The 21,632-nt window shown below is 47.5% G+C and overlaps 1 protein-coding gene across 1 annotated transcript in view; it reads left to right on the top strand.

The window, feature by feature from the left end:
• INTS8 (integrator complex subunit 8) overlaps window positions 1-21,632 on the top strand; it is a 793,677-nt gene that overhangs the window by 680,887 nt on the left and 91,158 nt on the right. Inside the window, exon 24 of the mRNA XM_086966019.1 lies at window positions 8,999-9,049. Within this exon, the coding sequence (XP_086822145.1) occupies window positions 8,999-9,049 (51 nt within the window). The remainder of the gene's footprint in view (window positions 1-8,998; window positions 9,050-21,632) is intronic.

The following is a 21,632-nucleotide window of genomic DNA, read 5'->3' as shown; positions in this document are numbered from 1 at the left end:
CAAATGTCACTCCTCTTATTGGGTTGTTTTGCCGTATCGGTGTAGCCAAAGTTCTATGCAGAGAGCACATAGTAGGGAGTGAGGGGGAAACCCTGTCTGGTCCCTTCTATGAATCTTGAAAAGGTAGGTTGAATCCCCATTAATTTGTATTGGAACCTGCGAGTCGTGGTAGTTACCAAAGACCAATGCCTGGAATTTGGTTCCAAAGCCCATACATTACAACATAACTGCTAGGAAGGGCCAGTGCCCTCAGTCAAATTCCTTTTTGGCATCCACCACAAGTAATAATGTTTCCTTTTTAGATTTCCCAGTTCAGTCAATAAAATGTAGGAGCAGTTTCATGTTATCAGAGGTTTAGAATGAATCCTTCCTGATCAGTGTCTATTAACCATTGCATGTATGCCCTCAGTATCTGAAAGGAACATGTTAGTGATAGATTCCTTACCTTAGAATTACCCCCAGGCATCAGACTGGGTCCGGAAACTTTTCATCAGCAGTACCCTTGCGCGTCTGTAGGCGGCGTTGTGCGTCTCTGCGTACGTCGCTGGCGTCGACGTCACTGGAGCTACTTAGACGCACCCACGCACGCTGACGTCAGTTCTTTCTTTTTCTGCGTCAGCAAGCGCAGATCCGGAGAGAGCGGTACCCCAAGTCAATTTTTGACTGAGTTTTTGGGGACTTTTGTGTTTGTGTTTTTTTTTTTGAGTCTTTGACTACTTGTGTGTAGGGATGCCCAATTTTAAATCTTGTGCGGCTTGTCCCCGCACAATGTCGGTGATAGACCCGCAACGTGAGTGTTTCTTATGCCTGAGGTACCACCACGACTCTGAGTCGTGCCCTGAATGCCGGGCCCTGACTCCGAAAACTTTGCGGGAGCGGTCCCGGAAGTTGCTGGAGGACTAGGAGTCTGCTCCGTGCCTTTCGAGGTCCCGGTCCCGTGGGAGGTTGAGGGACCGATTGCGGAGCCGCCATCACAATCGTTCGACGAAGTCTTCGCACTCGGTGTCAGGTAAGGCGAAGCACAAGAAATCGAAGAAGCTCAGTCGCTCTTCGCCTTTCCCTAGCCTGTTGCGCGACACTGCTGAGGGTGTCGCTGCCCCCGCGGCTCCGGCAGAGCCTAGGCAGTTGCCGATGGCCTACCCACCCTTTCCGGGTCCATTGGCGACTCCGGCCCAGCTGCAGAAGTTCCTGTCAGCCATGGCATGCGTCTTTGGACCATCGGCCCCATCGCCATGCCTTCAGGCCCCGCGGGTCCGACTGGAGGTCCTGACTCCGGCCCAGACGTCGTCAACGACTCCGGTCTCGACGCCGAGAGACCCCCATGGATCCATGCATTGATCCCAGCCCATGTCGGTTGGCCTAGTATGACCTCCACCGACAGCGCCGCTGCCGGCATTGGCTGGCTCCCCAATCGACGCCGTCCCCAGCTTCCACCCCGACGTGAGGACTGTGCTGTACCGGTGTTGATCAACTCCGATTCCGACGCAGATGGGGGATTTCTATCCCTTTCTCCATCCACCTCCTTCTTTTTCGCCTGCCCGTCAGGTTGTGGAGTACGGGAGGACTGGGAGGGGTCTGAGGACCCTCTCGCAGCCTAATGCGAGTTAGACCCGGACTGGGAGGAGGATTTGGAGGATGCAGGTGACCTGGATTTTACTCCAGAACCTGGCACACTGTCTCATCCTACCGTGGCTACGGATGAGGGTGATACATGTTCTGTGGTGTTGCGTAGGGTGGCCGAGGGTCTCCACCTCGAGCTCCCTACGGTGGCCGTCAGGACTTACCTCCTGACAGAAGTGCTTCGGCCGGCGTCTTCCTCTACGGAGCCGCTGCCCTTTAATGACGCACTTTCGTACGTTCTTTTGGGCACCTGGTCCAGGCCCAACACAGGGGCTCCTGTCGATAAGAACGTGACCCAACGCCATCGCCCAGCCCCGGGCGACCCCATTTTCCTCTCCCAACACCCTACCCCTGAGAGCTTGGCTGTCCAAGCCTCTGCGTCCCCAAGCGCATTCCCTTCCGCACCTCTAGACAGGGAATCCAAGAAACTGGAACAATTTGGGAAGAAAATGTTAACTTCCGCCAGTTCAGGCCTGGGGTCTCTGAACACTGCATGCCTTTTGGGCCGTTATTCCCATTCTGTGTGCGACACAGTTGCGCAGGTGCTGCCTCAGTCCGGAGAATGCCCGGACGGTGCTCTACCAAGCTATTACTGAGGGGAGAGACGCAGCCAAGTTCACGATTTGTTGTGGCCTTGACACCGCCGACTCGCTGGGCAGGGCGATTTCCACGACAGTGGCGCTACACCGCCACGCCTGGCTGAGGACAATTGGCTTTTCCGTGGATGTCCAGAACACTCCGATGGACATGCCCTTTGATGGCACTCGCCTTTGGTGACAAGGCAGACAGTGCGTTGGAGCGTTTTAAGGCCACGCACTCTCCTTCCACTTCTGCTTTTTGCTCCTTCGTGGCCAGGGAAAGGGCGCCCAAACACTTTTGTTTCAGAGCCACAGCCTGCACAGCAACAGTCTCAGTGCGGACGTGGGACCCGCAGAGGTGGGTCACTGGGCCAGGGGGCGGGTCAGTCCACCACCTCCCCTGCAGCCACTGCCTCCAAACCTTTCTCCTCCGGTGTTTCAGGCCCTCCTAACGCCGGTGGGTGGCAGGATTTGCCATCACTTCCCCCACTGGCGCACCATCACTGGTGGGTTCTGCAGATAGTCCGACGGGGCTACACCCTCCACTTCGAGACTACTCCTCCAGCCATGCTACCTCAGTCCCACCGAATGCCGGGGGATCACTTCTCCAGCAGGAAGTTGAGATCCTCTTGGCCAAGGGGGCTATCGAGCGCGTTCCGACGCCAGAAGTAGGTTGTGGTTGTTACTCCCACTACTTCGTGGTACCAAAGAAGGACAAGGGTCTGCGTCCTATCTTAGACCTTTGGAACGTCAATCGCTTCCTCCGGAAGGAGAAGTTCAAGATGCTCACACTTGCTCAGGTCTTGTCTGCCCTAGACCCGCAAGACTGGTTGGTAGCGTTGGATTTGCAGGATGCTTATTTTCATATTCCTTTCCTGCCGGCCCACCGGCGTTACCTGCGGTTCATGGTAGGCCACAAACACTTGCAGTTTACAGGCTTGCTCGCCCCAGGCTGCCGTCTCCCACCTCCAGACTACGGCCGACCTCCTGCATTCGGGTGGGGTTCACTATCAAGGTGCCAAAGTCCCACCTGATTTCCTCTACAGTGCCTTTTCATCGGAGCGGTTCTGGACACAGCGCAGTTTCAGGCTTATCCTCCCAAGCAGCGAGTCCAGGATTTTCGGGCTATGATTCTGATCTTTCAGCCTCTATCCCGGGTTTCGGTCAAAATGACCCTGAGGCTTCTGGGCCTCATGGCCTCCTGCATCCTGCTCTTGGACTATGCCAGGTGGCATATGCAGGCTCTGCAGTGAGACCTGAAGGTCCAGTGGGTGCAGCATCAGGGAAATCTTTCTGATTGCGTCCAGATCTTGGTGGGCACTGCACACCAATTGCAGTGGTGGCTAACGAACCAGGATTGGGTCAATGGCAGATCCCTCTCCCTTCCCCAACCAAGTTCACAGTGGTGACAGATGCATCACTTCTGGGGTGGGACGGCCACATGGGCGTGGCAGAGATCAGAGGTCTCTGGTCTCCAGCGGAGTCTGGGCTCCATAACAACCTTCTGGAGCTCTGTGCGATTCATCTTTCACTGAAGGTGCTCTTTCCTTCTGTCAAAGGAAGTGTAATGCAGGTTTTCAAGGACAACACCACTGCCATGCAGTACTGCAACAAACAGGGTAGGGTGGGTTTGTAGACCCTATGTCAAGAGGCTCTTCATCTTTGGACATGGCTGGAACATCAGGGCATGTCCCTGGTGGTTCAACATCTGGTAGGTTCGCTGAACTCCAGGGCGGATGAACTCACCCGCTGGTGCCTGATGGATCACGAATGGCGTCTTCACTTGGAGGTGGTGCAAGGTCTCTTTCAGCAGTGGGCAGAGCTTTGGTTAGATCTATTCGCCGCTGAAGAGAACGCGCAATGTCAGGAGTTCTGCTCATTGGAATTTCCAAGGCAGCACTCGGTAGGCGACGCTTTTCTTCGCGAGTGGAGTTGCAGACTTCTGCAAATTTGTGGCATGGTGTGCAGCAAAGGCTTTGGATCCCCTTTCTGCCCCCCTTTCAGAGGTTCTCCTCTTCATTCTTTCCTTGGCCCAGCAGGGCTCTGCTCTGGGCATTCCCAAGGGCTATCTTTTGGCCATTTCGGCCTTTCTTTACCTAACAGATCAAACTTTTCTTTTCAAGTGCCCCAGTGGGACTTGAACCTGGTTCTGACCTACCTTATGTGCGCTCCTTTCGAGCAGCTACATAACTGTCCTCTCATACATTTGACACTCAAAACTGCCTTTTTAGTTACCATCACTTCTGCTCACAGGGTGAGTGAGCTTCAGGTTAGGTTCTTTCAAATCTCCTTTCCTGGCCGTTCATCCGGACAAGGTTGTCCTTCGCACCTAGCCTTCTTTTCCTCCCAAAGTGGTTACTTATTTCCAGATGGGACAGACCATCACTTTGCCCATCTTCTTCCCACCCCTGCATCCTTCTAAAGAGGAGGAGAGGCTCCACTGTCTGGATCCAAAATTTGCGATTTCCTTCTATCTGGATCGCACAAAACAATTCAGGTTGGATGACCAGCTCTTTGTTGGCTATGTGGGCACGAGGAAAGGCCAGGCCGTGCAAAAGCAGACCATCTCTTGATGGGTCGTTCTTCGCATCAAAATCTGCTATTCCTTAGCGAAAAAGGAACTCCAGTGGGGCTGCGTGTCCATTCTACCAGGGCAACAGCAGCCACTACTGCTTTGCGAAGTGGTGTTCCTCTTCATGACATCTGCCAGGCAGCCACATGGGCTTCATTGCACACGTTCACCAAACATTACTGCCTGGACAGCCGAGTCTGGAGTGACGGCTTCTTTAGCCATTCATTTCTCTAGGACTTTCTGGTGTGAACTTAGTTCGCAGACCCACCTCTGGGATTGGTATTGCTGAGGTACCTATTCTAAGGTGAGTAAGCCATAACTAATAGTCTCTTTCAGATGAACAAGTTACTTACCTTTGGTAACAGGATATCTGTAAGAGACATATATTAGTTATGGATTCCTCACCGCCCCACCCATTCTCCCCATTCTGCGTACTGACTTATAGGGTAAGGGACTCCCTTTCAGTGGCTAGTTTTGGGCACCAGTGGTCAGTGTCTTGCACGGCTCTGCGCTTCTGGCGTGGAATGCCGTGTACAGAACTGACATCAGTGTGCAGGGGCTGTGTCTAAGTAGATACCGTGACGTTATTCCGGCAATCACGATGCCAATGACGTACGCGGAGTCTACCGATGCCAACTACCGACGCACAGGGGTACTGCTGATGCATTATTTTTTCTGGATCCAGTCTTACGTCTGGGGGTAATTCTAAGGTGAGGAATCCATAACTAATATATGTCTCTTACAGATGTATTGTTACCGAAGGTAAGTAACTTGCTCGACAGGCATACATGTGAGAACCCAAGACACCACCTTCAGAACTCTCTGGGCCTGTGGAAGAACAGAAGAAGGATTGCATCTGCTGCATGAGACCTGTGAGGAGACTTGATGGCTGGACCTGCTCCTACATATACCCAGGGCAAAGAAGGTGGACTCCAAAGGTCTGTTGGCTGACCTCCTGTGTGGTCACAGGGACACAACAAACTACATGAGTCATTTGTCCTGACATGCCCAGCGGACCAGTATCAACTTGAGCTGACTTGGACGCTGCTGGGGGCTTCTGTTGGAATGAGCTGTGACCCCTTGTGTTGTTCCTGAGGTTGTGGTATCTTTTACTGTGTTTATCTGAACCTGTCCTAAAAACCAGGAACCTAGAAAGTGTGTGAGCTTCAAGACCTGTGCCACTCGGTTGCAATTTTGAGAATCAAGTCCTGGTCTCTGGGGCTGCACAGCAGCGATCTGAAGATTCTGGACTACCAACTTGCCCCCGCAGACTTACTAGCTGTTGTGGCCCTGCACTGTGGTTAGGAAGTTAGCCAACTAACCCTTGGATTCTCCTTACTTTGGATGGGCTCCGGAGATGACTTCTCCATGAGCAAGATACAGCAGGTGCAGTCCCTCTTCTTTGCTAGCCACCAGATTCAGCAGGAGCAGTCCTCCCCGGTGTAGCCTCTTTGTTTGTTCCACGGTGCAGCAGGGCATTCCTTCTTCGTTCCTTTGTCTAGTCCAGTAGAGATCTGACTTCTGGGTGCCAAAGTGCTGCATTTATGTACAGGAAATGCCCTCAGGGTAGTATGCGGTTGGTAGCCAATGGGCTACCAGATTCCCTCCCTCCTAAGAAGTGTAATTTCTCGGTCTCCCAAGATACACCATTCTGCCCACTCCCAAAGTGGCAAAACCCCTCTCTGTGTCCAGAGCTCTACCAAGGGGACTATGTCCCTAAAAAATAAAAACGTTTTGACAACCGGTTTCCCCTCTCCTTCCCTGGTGTCTGATAGTCCACCCTAAACAATGGGATGCCCCCTCTTCCAAGTGTTCCCCCTTTTCCCTTCAAAAGTTGCTTCAGATTTGAAGCTCATCTTTTGGGCCAACACACATGTGGCTTCCTACAGGAGGGTGGTAACTCCTCTTTCCAGTGCAGGCCCTTATTGCCTCCTTTTCTGGGAGTAGGTAGCATGTTTCCTTAGGACGGCAGAAAGCTGTCTTGGTTTCAGACTTCAAGAGCAAACTTTAAGGACATAGGAGTTTAAAGGCAACAAAGGGACAACTTTGTAATAGTTTTACACTTTAACTTGTTACATTCATTTTGACTTTAAAACCAGTTCTGGTGTAATGCAACAAGTTGTTTGATACCTTGGAGTATAATTTTTTGTCGCACCATTCAGGAGTTAGCGCAGCCGAGGAGCCATCTTGTAATCTTGCACTTGCCTGTGGGTCAACCAAGTCAGGCTAGCAGTTTGAACAGCTCTTTCAGTCTGCAGTGGCGGGCTGGGAGATTCATTTTACCTTTGTCACGCCTAGGGTGGCACAACCAGTGATGCACTCCCTAGGGTGGCTGTCTAACTTACATGCCCTGGGTCCAATATACTAGGGGCTTACTGGTAAATTAGCCTATGCCAATTGGATATAGCCAACGTAACACACACATTTCGGGGTCATGGTACTGGCACCGAGGTCTGGTTAGCAGGCCTCTGTGCACTCTAAATCGAAAAGCCAGCAGAATCAGTCAAAAAACCTGGGTGGTGACCATACAAAAGAAGCATTTTCCTTACAGATACTGGACTTGGCATATTGAAAAGTAGTAATGGGTGAGCACAGTGAACCTATACACCCTAAATCGTGGGAGCCATGCAGCCACTTTCTGAGACAACAAGAGCCAAAGCCTACTTTGAGACTGCACTAAACTGACTAACGCACTTATAAGTGTAAACCTGAACTCTGAATAATATGCCTTAACCTGTGATCACTGCTGTTATTGTGGCGGTGCATAAATATGAATGTGCTTTGATGTATTATTTTGATAGTTGAATAATGTCTAGTCATGAAAAGCATATTCTAATGTCATGACTGTTTTTTTATATTATACGATAGATGTAAATAAAATGCTTTTAAAAATTCAGCAATAGATCTGGCTCCCACCTCATCGCTCCATTTGCATTATGGGATAGGATGCCTCTGTCCAAGGCCAAGAGGCCTCCAGGAACAGGGCTTATTATAACATTTTTAAGAATCATGTTTATATCTTCACATTTAATCTCCCTGCGCAGACTAAACCACTTCCGTCTAGCTTTTAATACTTAATAGCCCTTCTGTGTCATTTTAGGTGGCATCAGCATGCATTTAATATGTTTTGCCTCCCATTAAACTGACGGTGTTATAGTCTTTAACAACAGGTCACTGCAAAACCGCCTACACTCTTGGTAAACTCTGGGGCTGGAAAGCCCATGTAGCATCTCATCCCAACCCTTGCAAAGCAATTCTGGTAGAAGACCATTTCTTGACATAGATGCTTTATCTGAGCAGATGGCTAGGCACTTTTGGAAACACTGGGCTTCCCAGAGCCACCCTTGTGGCCAGTGGCCTGGCCAGTGACCACAAAGCCCATTTCTAGCCCCCTCTCTTGATTAGGGCTGGTGGCTTCCATGCATAATGCCTGCTGGATATGCTTTCTGCCCTCAGCCACCCTATTACTCAGAGCTTGTGGTTTCCAGGCTTGTTGGTGTGTCGTATATATCCCCATGAACAGGCACAAATGTCATCTGAGCACCCTGTGTGTTCTCTTCCCCCTTACCTAAACTGTGACCAGGTGGCTTTGAAGGTTCTGTCCAAGCCACAGTGTCTCTTTGTGAGCATGGATAAGGGGCCTCTCAATTTATCATCTGCTCCTCGACACCCATTATTTGGGCAGGTGGTGTCTGGTCATGCTGCATGACTCAAGGCTCACTGCAGCCATTGTTCTCTGTGCATACTGTGTACCTCTAGTCATAATCCAACAAGGGTTAAGTAGCCTCTTGGCATTGTTCTGGTCATGCAGCCCACCCCATCACAAGTTTGTTAGGGGAATAGAGGGTGGTCCGATTAAAAAATATTTTGCTGAGGGGGGTCAGCAATGAAACGCTTGAAGCTGCTGCTATACATAGAACAAAATGTTTTTTGAAGTGGTACTTGTTTTTTAGAATTATTTATTAGAAAATCTGATGTTTTACAATGCAAATGAGTAGGTTTGTACACCCAAAACTAGATGTCAAGCGCTTCCCTGACTGTTTATGTGTTGCTGGCCTTAGCATCATTTGTACTGTGACCTCAATCTGTAACCATTACTTTGTGGAAAGACCAGTTTCTAACAGGGTCTAAGAGTGCATTGGATGTTGCACACTGTGTACATGTTACTTAAGAAAGAGAATTTCCTGGGAAATATTATAAAAATGAAGTTTTTTATTTTTTTCTACAGGTGATAAAAAGAATGATAAAATGCTGCTCGTTGCTTAATTGTCACACACAGGCAAGTACCTTTATAATTCCAATGCTTTAAATACCTATTATAAAAAATGGCATATCTCCTTAGGTATTGTTCTAATATTTATTGGCCCAAAGGAATAACAATAGCAAATGATCCCCTGTATGAATGTATGTTTCTATGTGGTCTTTTGAATCTCAAACCTAGCTACAAATGAATGGTGTACTGTACAGAGGAGGGGACACATTATTATGGTAGAAGTGTTAGGGATGGAGACAGGTTGGAGTAGTCGTAGGTTGTAGTGAGCTGGTAGTCTGAATATCCTATTGTAGAGTGATGGGGCGAAGAGGGTTATTATGGATGGACAATTACAGACAGCTTGAACACATATGATGAGGTATTGCTTGAAGAAAAGAGGGTCTTGGGCCTTTTTTGCGGTAGCCAAATGAATTAAGCCCCTATCATATTTCATCACATATCCCTATCCTACTATCTTTACCTAAGTTGTGACTGACTGTTTATTAGTGTGGTTAAGTATGTTCGAAATATTATCCCAAGTCATGCAATGCCTCCTGGTGTACCTTATTGTGCCTTTAGGCCTGAAGTCGAACATTTGTGATTTAGCAAGAATCCCCTCCATTAGCCTGTCTGTGTGTCTAACCCTGCCCCTCAACTAAAACCTCATATACCTTATCTGATAGAGACTTCTAGTTGCAGATTCCTTACCTGAAATGCTTCCCCAGTCGTCAGACTGTATCCGGAAATGTTTCTGAGCAGTCCCCTTTGCGCTCCAGTAGGAGGTGCTGATCGACTAGGTGTCATCTGCGCTGGAATTGATGTGTACAGTGGGTATTTTGACATCACCTCATAACTGTAGAAGCTAGTAGCGCCACTCAAGGAGAACCTGTGCCCGCAGGGTGCTGCTACATGGCCGAAAGCATCCAAAATTCTCTGACCAGGATCAGAACTCTCGGGTCTGCACTGCAGACACCTGCTGCAACACTGAATGTTCCTGTGCTGCAGGAGCGCGTGGTAACACATGAACCTGGACTGTTGGGTCCCAGGGGGCTGGCTTCTAAAGGTGTTTCTGCACTATGGACATTTTTGACTAATTCCTTAAGTGTCAAAAGGGAAATCTTGAGTATAGCCTATTAGTGAGCATTTCCTGGGTGCTGCCACTAGTGAATGGGGAATATCCCCAAACACGTTACACGAAGGATAGTGAGACAGGGGTTCACCTGATAACTACTAGACCCCCGACCTCAAGGGGATTGTGTTGTTGCTTCTGAATGCTGTATCTTATGTAGAGGTAGAAATAAATGTACTTCTTTGCTTATAAAAGCAAGAAATCTGACAGGCCATTGATTTATTGTTTGTACTATTTGCACTTTGAGTTATGAGTCATGTTCACCTACCTGTATCTACACTCTGGTGCTTCCCCCACCCGAAGGAACCTTCAACTACTTGTACACAGCTAACACTTAGCATCAAGTGCAGAAGGGGTGCTTTGCCCAGTTGCTCGTGATTCATAATGGGTCGTGCCCCAAGACTCATGAAGTAAAAGCCCACAACCCCCACGGTTGGGCCCAGTAGTCCCTGCCTGCCCCGTGGCCCATCTGAAAGGGGTCCTGTTATAAATGGGAGTCTCTAGTTGGCAAGGGCTTGCACCTTTGTCCAAGTAGAGACCCCTCTTCCTAGTCGGGATAAGGGAGTTACACTCCTAAAATAACCCCTGCTCACCACCTTGGTAGCTTGGCACGATAAGTCAGGCTTATCTTGGAGGCAGTGTGTAGAGCATTTGCATATAACCAACAGTAATACAGTTTAAGCACTACAAAAGGACACCACACCAGTTTAGAAAAATATCCAATATTTTTATATACTTAAAACAAGACCAACTACAATAAAAATCCACCATACAGTACTTCAAAAATAGTTAATTCGCAAGATGTCGTTCCAGCTGACCGCGTCGGTACAGGCCAGCAACAGTGTGAACAGACTCTTTAACAGTACCTTTCTTAGTGCGGCTCACACGGAGGTCCGAGTCGGTCATGGCATCCGTCGCGGTTGCGTTGCAAAGTGGAAGCGGTGCACAGTGCAGTGTCCTCTCAATGCGGTGCGAGCAGCGGCTCGGTGACGATCGTCCAGACGGCGTCGGTGAAACTAATATTTGCGGTGAAGGGCGAGACGGTGCTAGATGCTGTGGTGGCAGGTTGCGGTGCAGGTGACAGAGCCGGTCGTGTCGTCCGTCGCGGTTACAGTGCAAAGTGGAAACGGTGTAGGGCGCAGTGTCCTCTCGATGCGGTGCAGGCAGCAGCTCGGTGACGATCGTGCAGATGGCGTTGGTGAGACCAAGGCATGCGGTGCTGGATGCGGTGCTGGCAGGTTGCGATGCAAGCGACAGAGCCGGTTGACAGGAATTGGTGCTGGCGGAGCCGGACAGCTGTGCGTGACGAGGCGGTCACGGGTGTCGAGCCAGCGGCGATCGTATCAGTGAGACCAGGCTGGTGGAGTGAAGCGAGGCGGTGCGGGCTGCGGTGCCTCTCGATGCGGTGCAGGCAGCGGCTCAGTGAGACCAAGGTTTACGGTACAGGGCGAGGTGGTGCGGCCTGTGGTGCCTTCAGGACACAATGCCAGCTATGACAGTCGGTTGCGGTTCCCCCTTCTCTGTGGCAACTGAAACAGAGGTTCCAGAAGCGGTACCCAGAGGTTGGTGAAGTCATTTCATTCCTTGAGACTTCTTAACAGGAGGCCAGCTCGGTTTCAGGACCTTGGAGATACTCAGCACAAGTAGAGAAAGTTCAGTCCAGTCCGTTCTCTGCCCAAGGCAGAAGCAGTCCAACACAACAAAGCAACAATACAGCAAAGGAGCAGTACTCCTCCTGGCAGCTCTTCCAGCTCTTCTTCTTGGCAGGTTCCTTGATTCCAGCGAGTTCTCTGAAGTCTTTTCTATCCCTGAGACTTCCAACAGGAGGCAAGCTCTATTTCAAGCCCTTGGAGAAAACTCTAACAGCAGGATGATGAAAGCACAGTCCAGTCCTTTCCCTACCCAAGTCAGAAGCAACCATTGCAGGCCAACCCCACAACACAAAGCATAGGGGCAGTACTCTTCCTCGAGCTTTCCCGGTCCTTCTTCCTGACAGGTTCCTTAGTTGAGAAGTAATCTAAATCTCTGGGGTCTGGGCCCCAATATTTATACCAACAAATACTTTGTCTTCTGAAGGCAGAGGGGCCTGAACCTAGTTCAAACCAGTTCTTGGTGCATTTAGTCAGTGTGCACCTTCTTCCTTTGTCAGTGTAGGCCAGTGTCATCGGACACACCACAGGAGGTGGAGCCAGCATTGTGGGAAGCAGGCACAGCCCTATTCTGACCCAGGTACTACTCCTCCCACCCATCTATGTGCAAATGGGTCTATTCAGCCCAGTTCTGACTCACCCTGTCTCCTGTAGTCTCCCCCAGCCCCTCACAAACCAGACAGACAACACACAAGCTAGCAGAGGCAGGCTGGATGGTTAGGTCAGAAAATACCTACTTTCTAAAAGTGGTATTTTCAAACACAGAATGTTAAAACCAACTTCACTAAAAGATGCATTTTATCATTCTGAGTTCAGGCATACTAAACTCGAAATTCTACCATGTTCCCTGAGTCAGTTAGGATTATAGGATGTTATAATCAAACTGCCCATTCTGGCCTGTGGGGAACAGGTAGCCTTGCAGTAATAAAATACAAAGTAGGCTGTAATTCACTATCAGGACATGCCACACACACCAGTGCATATTCCCTTACTATATATTGGACCATAGCGGTCCAGTATATAGTAAGGGAAGAAGCATGGTGGAATAAGCCTGCCTTCAATACTTGCGTAGGTTTGATACCCTGTTTTGTTTCTGTTCCTTTACCTAGAAAACTTACTCAATGACACAGTGAAGACAGGTGAGCGCATTAGGCCTCACTTTAGTGCTTGAAATTTGCACCTCTCACAAGCAGGGACACTCAACAGTAGATAACTAGCCCTGAAGAAGGCTCCAGACCCTTCGTGGGCTCAGAGCGAGGGCCAAAACATGTTGGCACCTTGAAAGGGGTACAACAGAATGATTACATTCAGTATAACGCCAAATGTTGCACGTTTTTACCCTTCCCCCCTGAAACCCTCCTATTAAACATATAGTTTGGGTATACCTGGAGGTATTGTTATGATCACTCATCTGGTTCCCGGCATGACCAGCTTCAGCTTTATATAAGAATTCCCATAACATCTTTGGTTGAGTCCCCCCAGGTAGTACCATCTTACCTGAGTGTGGATAGACACCTATGATGAAGCACTTCACCATAAGTGAGAGAGGCGTCTATTCCAAAATCTTTGGATACCTCATCGCCCGAAGTTCAGACAAGGGACATTAATATACTACTTAGGGACCAGGCTTACTGCCTTTTTTCTCCTCTGGGAAAGGCTTGATATCCTGTAGGAAATTCAAGCTACAACAGTTGCTTATATGTGATAATACTTTATCAGGGAGATTGCAACTGATCTGCTTTTCTCTCACTCTCTTTTATGATAAATAGGAATATTACGCCGCCAATGCCTCGCTGATCACGAATGGCATCTTCATCCAGAGGTGGTTCAAGGCGTCTTCCACGACTGGGGAGAATCTTGGTTTGATCTATTCACCTCTGCAGAGAATGCATAATGTCAGAATTTCTGCGCACTGGAGTTTCCACTGCAGCTCTCGCGCAGAGGCACATTTTGTCTCGAGTGGACTTCAGTCCTCCTGTATACCTTTTCGCCAATACCACTCCTGCCCAGATTTCTCAAGAAGATAAGGAACAACTGGGCCCAATTCATTTTTGTGTGTGGCTCCAGATTGGGCATGGAGAGTGTTATCCTGAACTCCTGAGAATGAGTATAGGTCCACCGATCAAACTGCCTCTTCACAGGAACAGGGCACAGTTCTGCTCCCAAACCTGCACACTCTCCACCTACATGCATGGAAATTGAGCGGCAACATCTGAGAATATTCGATCTAGCTCCAAAAGTATGTGGCGTCACCTTGGCAGCGTGGCGTGCCTCAACAAAGACAGGACACGTTTGTGACTTGGTGTACTGAAAAATAGATTTATCCTCTGTCTGCACCCTTGTCTGAAGTCCTTTTGTTTGCTTTGTCCCTCGCCCGGCAAGGCTTTGCTTTCAGGTCACAGATAAAGGGTACCTTTCGGCCATCTCGGCATTCTTGCGGTTGCCAAATCAACCCTCCCTGTTTAAGTTACCAGTTGTGACATGATTACTTAAAATCCATCAACATTTGTTTACCCTACTCAGTTTATTAGGACCTAGTTGGACCTAAATTTCGTATCGATCCCCAACGAGGGGCAGTTCAGAGCAAGTGGGTAGGAGTACCTGGCATGCTGCAGCCTCTCCAACACAGCGGGCTATGCGAGGCGTTGCCTCTATGGAGCCGTGCAGGGGTTAAGTACCAATAGGCGGCCAATTTATTTGCCGTTTCAACTGAAGTGATAATGCGGTCCGTGTGACGAGCCCGGTGGAAGATATCCTTCCATTCTTTCAGGGAGAGTTCCCTACCCAATTCACCCTCCCAACGCAATTGCCCAGGGGTTTTACCAGTGTCAGGGGGGTCCTCATGAATTTATACAGGTCTGACGTCAGGTGTGCGCCTCTATGTCTCGTGATTAACCACTTTTCAAACGGCGTGAGCATCCTCCGATTCCTTAACATTTGAATACTCCCCAGGCGTCGGACTGTATCCACAAATTTTTCAGCCGTACCTCTGTGCACCGTGTGACGGCGTCATACGACTCCGTGATGACATCAACTCAGATTGTGATGTCAGTAGAGTCATATAATTCCTCTCTGGCGCGCAGACATCAGTTTATTCTTTTCCGCACTCCAGTGTGGATATGCAGAAGTGGCTCCTAAGGCCATTTTCTAGCCTACTTGGACAGTTTTTGTAAGTTGGAAGTGTGCCTTTTCTCATTCATATCTTCAGACTTTAAGGCTTGTGAGTCTTGTGCACGACAGATGTCGTCTGCAGACCTGCATTCCATGTGTATGTGGTGTTTGGGAGAACACCACGACTCCGAAGATTGCGGCTCCTGCCAGAAGCCAAAGGCACTCATGGAATGCTGAATTAAACATTTGGCTGCGCTGCGCGGCTGACCCGGTGTTCGGACACTTCATATCGGCCTCGGTCATCAACTTTTATTTCAGAGTTACTATGCCATTCCAGGAGCTGGAACCATTCAAGGGGATGCCATTCTCCATCGACTTCTAAAGGTAAGCACAGACCATTAAAGTCGCGGCACCTCTCGACTTCACCATGTGGGGACTCCGTCCCTCACAGCTCCTCCCGCTCGCCAGTTGAGGAGTCCAAACACGACTCCGCCACTTGCCTTTCCATCTTTCCGGGAGCCAGGGTATTGATGCCCAAATGAGAGGATAATATAATTCTCTGCATCTCATGTTTGTGCCTACTCCTCCTCCTTCCCATGGAGTGCTGTCGTGCCCCATGGAGGAGGGAGGAGTAACGCTGTTAGGTCACCCTCTGTGTGGTTGAGCCGTCTGATTCATTGGTTCAGTGCCATTTGGCGTCGGCTGACTGCGCTTTGGTGCTGGTGCACAGTCCTTCCGGGTTTCCACCTTTGGCGTCTATTCTCGATCAATCGACTCCGCCACTGACATCAGCGGCACTGATCGGAGCCATTCCTCCTCCGCATATAAATGTTCCTACAAGCTTTACAGTGACCACGAGGGAAGAAGCCCTGTAGATTGTGTTCCTTGCTCGTTGTGGCCTTCATGAGGTCACTGTGGACCAAAATGTCCCTCATGCTGTGCCCCCTTCTGTATGTGATCCTAGGCCTTTCCTGTATGATGTGGCCTATAGTGGGATCGCTTGTGAGTATGTCCCAACTTTTGACCAAAATGATTTGAATATCTTTAGAATTATGGTTGTATGTGAAGATAATTCTCGTTCCTCCTTCACCATCTTCTTCCTTACCTTTAATGGGGTTGAATAATGCCTGACCCCTGGTGACTTTGCTTACTTTGTTGGCTCGGTTAAGGACCCATTGTGGGTAGCCCCTCTTTCTAAATCTTGTGATCATAAGGGACTGTTCTCTCTTGAAAGCCTCCTCTGTGTTACAGTTACATTTTGCCCTCAGCAGTATCCCAAACTGTATACTCCATTTCAGGGTGTTCGGGTGGCTGCTGAGGGTATGCAAGATGCTCTTGCCAGCAGTCTCCTTATGGAAGCGCTTGGTATGTATACCATCTTGTAAGATTTCAATCCAAACATCAAGATAGTTTACTGTTACGCTGCTTATGGTATGTGTAAGGCAAAGGTTACATGTGTTGTTGAGTTTATCAATGAAATTGTTAGCCTCAAGTACACTCCCTTTCCAAATGATGAACAGGTCATCAATATACCTGAGCCAAAGTATGATCTGTTCAACCTCTGGAAAGTTAGTGGTGTCCTTGAATATCTCTTCTTCCCATAGCCCCAGGAACAGGTTGGCACAACTCTGCGCAAAGCACATGCCCATGGCAGTCCCCAGTATCTGTCCGAAGAGGGTGCCATCAAAGAGGAAGATGTTGTTTTCCAAGCAGCGTTCAATAACTTTAAGGATCATGTCCATGTGGGCTTAGTACCTTATTTGTCTTGTACGGAGAAAATGTTGGCAAGTGTGTATCCCTGTTCATGGTCAATTATGGTGTACACGGAGATGACATCCAAAGTAATCAGGAGAAAATAGTTTTCTCAGTAGATGCCCTCCAGCTTGCCTAAAAAAATCTTTAGTGACTCCTAACATGGTAAGGGAGATTGGATATCAGATCTCTCAGAAAATGGTCTACATATTTAGGGACATTTACAAGGGCACTGCCCCTGGATGACACTATGGGCCTTCCCGGAGGATTGATAGGGTGGGTCCATATGCACTTTCGGCAGAAGGTATAGGACCGGGAGTTTGGGGAAAACTAGTACTCCTCCCATTCAAGTATCTCTTTATCTTTCCAGTCAGCTAATCTGTCCCATATCTCTTTGACACTGTTAGTGTATGCCTCCCTTCGAATAATGGTATAGATTTTCCTATCACTGATTTGATGTTTAGCTTCTTTGATATACATGCCCCCTAGTAAGCAAGACAAGGACTCCTTTATCTGCTGGTTGCACAATAATGCGTGTATCTTCAGCCAATAATTTAAGAACCTGTTTTTTGTGTGAATGTGAGATTATGAGAAGACCGATTCTTAAACCATGTTTTGTGTCGGAATTTGATCAGGTTGCTTGGTACAATATCATGAAAGGTATCAATATTATCATGTGACAACACAGGGTAGAAGGTGAAATGTGGTTTGAAGGTGGTACTAGCATTTGCATTAGTTGTAATGTCCAACCCGTCTAAAAGTGTATCCACGTTTGTTCTGACCACTTCCATGTCTTCCTCTGTTTGTAATTCGTGCAAAGTCAGAAGGGTATCAATGTCTCTAATGTTGAAATCGTCCTCAGATGCATCTCCTGACTATCCTTCAGTTTCTGTGTGTCTCCCTATTTTGAGACTTTGCCACTTCTTTAACTTAAGTTTTCTTATAAACTTTTAAAGGTCTATCCATGACTCAGTGTGTGTGCTTGAGACTGTACAGTTTTTTCGTTACTTGGATAGGATTGCAGTCATCGCACATATATGTGGGCATTACAGGTTGATATACATTCTCTCCCAACAGGGGATGCTTGGTTAGATCACCTACATAGACACAGAGACACCCCGCTGTTAGTCCGCTCTGGGTACTTTGACTCACTCGACCCTGTACTCAGAGGAGTTCAGGTTTTCTCTGTGGAATTTCCCTGGGTTTCACTCTACAAACGGGCCGGTTCTCTTCTCATGCACTTGACGTTACCCTTTTATCCCGGCCCTCCATATCCTTGGGCACCTTGCTCCCCACCGGGTGGGACTGACTCAAGGACATTGGGTCAGCACAATGTTGTACGCCATGAGATGGGAGGTAGCGTGGGGTCCCTTGGATCTAATTACCCCTGTGTCATGTACTGTGAAGGTGCAGGATGGCCACTACTGGGCACTACTCCCTTCATTATTACTATTATTTTATTATGTGTTCCTCCAACACATGGAATGGGAGGCACTAGTTGTTTGATTAGCAATTACTCTATGGCAATGACACAGCAGCTGTCTTACTTGACTCACCATTGACTGTCATTAAGTGCCCCGTACCATAAGAAAGTTTTCTGTTTATGTAATCATGGAAACATATGACTGCGATGAGAGTAATTCTGATAATAATGTAATTGTTTTGGGATTTATACACTTAGTGTACCACATGTACTTGTTGATCATTTAAATTTTGAGCGCAATGTCAGTTACTGTGAAGATATTGGATGCGTTTTATGATTTTAATATGGCACATGAATTTATTCTTATAGGGTTATTATGTGCATGTCGTGCAAAGATTTTGCTTTTGTGCAATTCATTAAAATATGGCCTACACTGAGATAACATGTAGATCCTTTGTTTATGTCTGTTACACAACCTTATTATGTTTATTTCGTGCAAAGATTTTGCTTTTCTTTAACTCATTACAACATGACCAACACTAAGCCAATATCCTTTGTCTGTTACACAGCCATTTAAAAATGCACATCATTGGTGGAGACTTCACATGTGATCAAGGCAGCCGCGCAGCTTAAATTCGTTATTAGAAGATGTACTAAATGGATTATTGGCAGCAAATCCCTTATAGTGTCCTGAGAGTGCGATACTTGTTACTTTGCCTTTGAGAAGATTATTTGTCTGCCGGCGCACACACTACCTCCCATGGGTCTACGGAAGCAGTGCTTTGTTTGTTGATATATGGGTGTGTATTATGAGTATGGCTCTATATATGTAGGTAGAGTATGAGCTATATAGACTTGGACATTGTTTGTTCATTATTTATGGCAGATTCATATTTGGATAATTGCCATATGTAGGAAAGTAGGATCTTCTTTCATGGTTACCCCCACTTTTTGCCTGGTGTCATTATGTTTTTGAAATAGTCCAACTGGGACTCCAGTCACTGTGCTTTCTCCGTAAATTGAACTTCGTAAGTGCTTTTGTACATCCACAATTGGCTTCTGGTGTAACCTTGTAAGTCCCTAGTATATGGTACTAAGGTACCCAGGGCATAGGTACACCAGGGGTCTCCCATGGGCTACAGCATGTATTGTGCCATCCATGGGAGTCCAATTAAACTCTCTACTACAGGCATGCCATTGTTGCCTGTGTGAGTTAGTGCTTGCACTTCTCACAACCGATATAATTTCCCTTAAATCTGAGTTCATTGCATTTAAAACCTATAATTCACCCCTATGGCAGGCTCTAAAGTCCTGGGGGCAGGGTGATTGTTTATAAGTGTGAGGGTGCCCCTGCTTGAGCAAGACACCCCAATATAAAACAGAGATTCCCTTGAACAAGGTCATGTACATAAGCACCATAAGTGGAAAAAAGCAATAACTATAACAAGTAAATCTAGAGTAAAAAACGGACAAAATTTATTGTATACAGTAAAATTAAAAAAGCAGAAAACCTAGTAAGCTGCTTGACATAGGTTAAAATAATTATAATAATAAAATAACAATCCCACATTCAATATTGACCAGCAATATTGCTAAGAACAGACACAAAAATAGTAAGACAAGCAATTTGTGCAATACAAGGTGTGTGTTCTGATATTCTTTTTAAGGCACCGGTGTTATGCACTTTAAGATTGTACTGTGTCAACAACAGTTTCTGAGCCTCGAATCACACTGTACTAGGGCGTCGACGCGTTTCGGTGGTTTGTTGAAATTCTATCCACCTTTATCAAGACAAAGAATCAGTTTCTGTCGTAGTGTACATATGTTCCTAAAAATGGATACACAGTGGAATTAATATGATGGCAATCGACTCGTTATTAATGTAATCCTATTTACATTCTAACAAAGACTACTGTTATTCACATTGATTGGCAAATATTCACTATACGTCTCTAGATACAGAATTTCATGACATCATAGGAGACTGAACATGTTTAATACATTATGCCATTCAAATCTAACACAGGTTCTAGCAAAGAATCTATCATTTATATTGGTTTACAAACATTCTGTGTTAGCCTCTAGGGGTGACCTGCCAACATCGTGGAAGACCGGACATGTCTATTTTTTATTCCATTTGCATCTAAAGCCAGCTTTTACAGAATACATAGGGGCAGTTGTATATTATTTGGATTACCTGTCCACTATCATGTCCTGGTATGGTAATAGGGGTGTATGGCCCTTATCACCCTTCGCGAACAGGGTTATTTCTGGTATCTATTTCATAGTGCTGTTTGTTCCCTGAATGTGGGATTGTTGTTTTATTATTATAATTATTTTAACCTATGTCAAGCAGCTTACTATGTTTTCTGCTTTTTTTATTTTACTGTATACAATACATTGTGTCAGTTTTTTACTCTAGATTTACTTGTTATAGTTATTGCTTTTTTCCACTTATGGTGCTTATGTACATGACCTTCTTCAAGGGAATCTCTGTTTTATATTGGTTGGTGAACCCCATTTCCCTTGACTTCAGTTAAGGGGTACCTCTCCTTTTTCACTTACTGAGCAAGACACCCCTACAAACCCCAGAGTCGATTCCCCAGGCTTTGTAAGTGCATTCAGCCATTTTAAAACATATAGAGGAAATCAGTCAATACGAGATGTCTAACTATATAGTGACTGCACAGAAACTGGTCATGTTTGGTATCAAACATGTTGGAATCCTACCTCAACACTGATTCCAGTGTCGGAAGTACGATTCCTTGCACTGGGGTGGGCTCCCTTGGGGTACCCCCCTGTAATCCCGGTAACAGCCTTTTAGAGTCTGACAGCAACCTAGTGATGCTGCCGACTACAGACACGATTCTCCCCTCCTGCTGCTGAACGAAGCCCAAGCAGGGGAAGGTAGAATAATAGGTTTCCTGTCATTGACAGGACTTAGTGTATTGGGCTGGGATGGGGGTGCTTGCCAGCACCACCAGACTGCTTTGAAGGGCACATTTTGTGCCCTCCTTGCATACTATAGTTTGAGGCAGTTCAGGAGCTCTGGGCTCCCACTCTGGCACGAACCTGGACAAAGGATCGGGAGTATCCTCGCCTCTGTCCAGCCTCTCCTCTGGGAGGGACCCCTGAGTCGTTCCAACCCTTTCCCTAGGATACTTAAGGGCTTATCTGTGGGTGGTTCCTTAGATTTGTCATGAGACAAGACTCAAGTCTGAAACCACGTCACTCTTCGACCGGCTGAACACTTGGACTCCTTCTGCTCTAGTCTCGCTGTTCTGCAAGTCTTCATCGTCGTCTGTGTCTGGGCTTCTTCCAGGATATTTAGAAGACATGTGGGCATCAAGGACATCCAAGTAATCTCCCTTGTAGTGAAGGAGTCACTCCTCTGTATCTGCAGGCACCGCAACAAAGCGGACAGGTCTGCTGCTCCTTTCGCCCTAGGGACTTCCCGAGGGTCAGCTGCTCATGTGGTGGGTCTACAACTCCCTCGAGGCCTGCCCTGTCCTCTCTGAAATTTTTAGGCCAATATCCCTCGTCTGA

This window comes from Lissotriton vulgaris, chromosome 4_1, assembly GCF_964263255.1.
Source record: "Lissotriton vulgaris chromosome 4_1, aLisVul1.2, whole genome shotgun sequence".
Classification (NCBI taxonomy): Eukaryota; Metazoa; Chordata; class Amphibia; order Caudata; family Salamandridae; genus Lissotriton; species Lissotriton vulgaris.
This window is presented reverse-complemented; position numbering and strand designations above follow the sequence as displayed.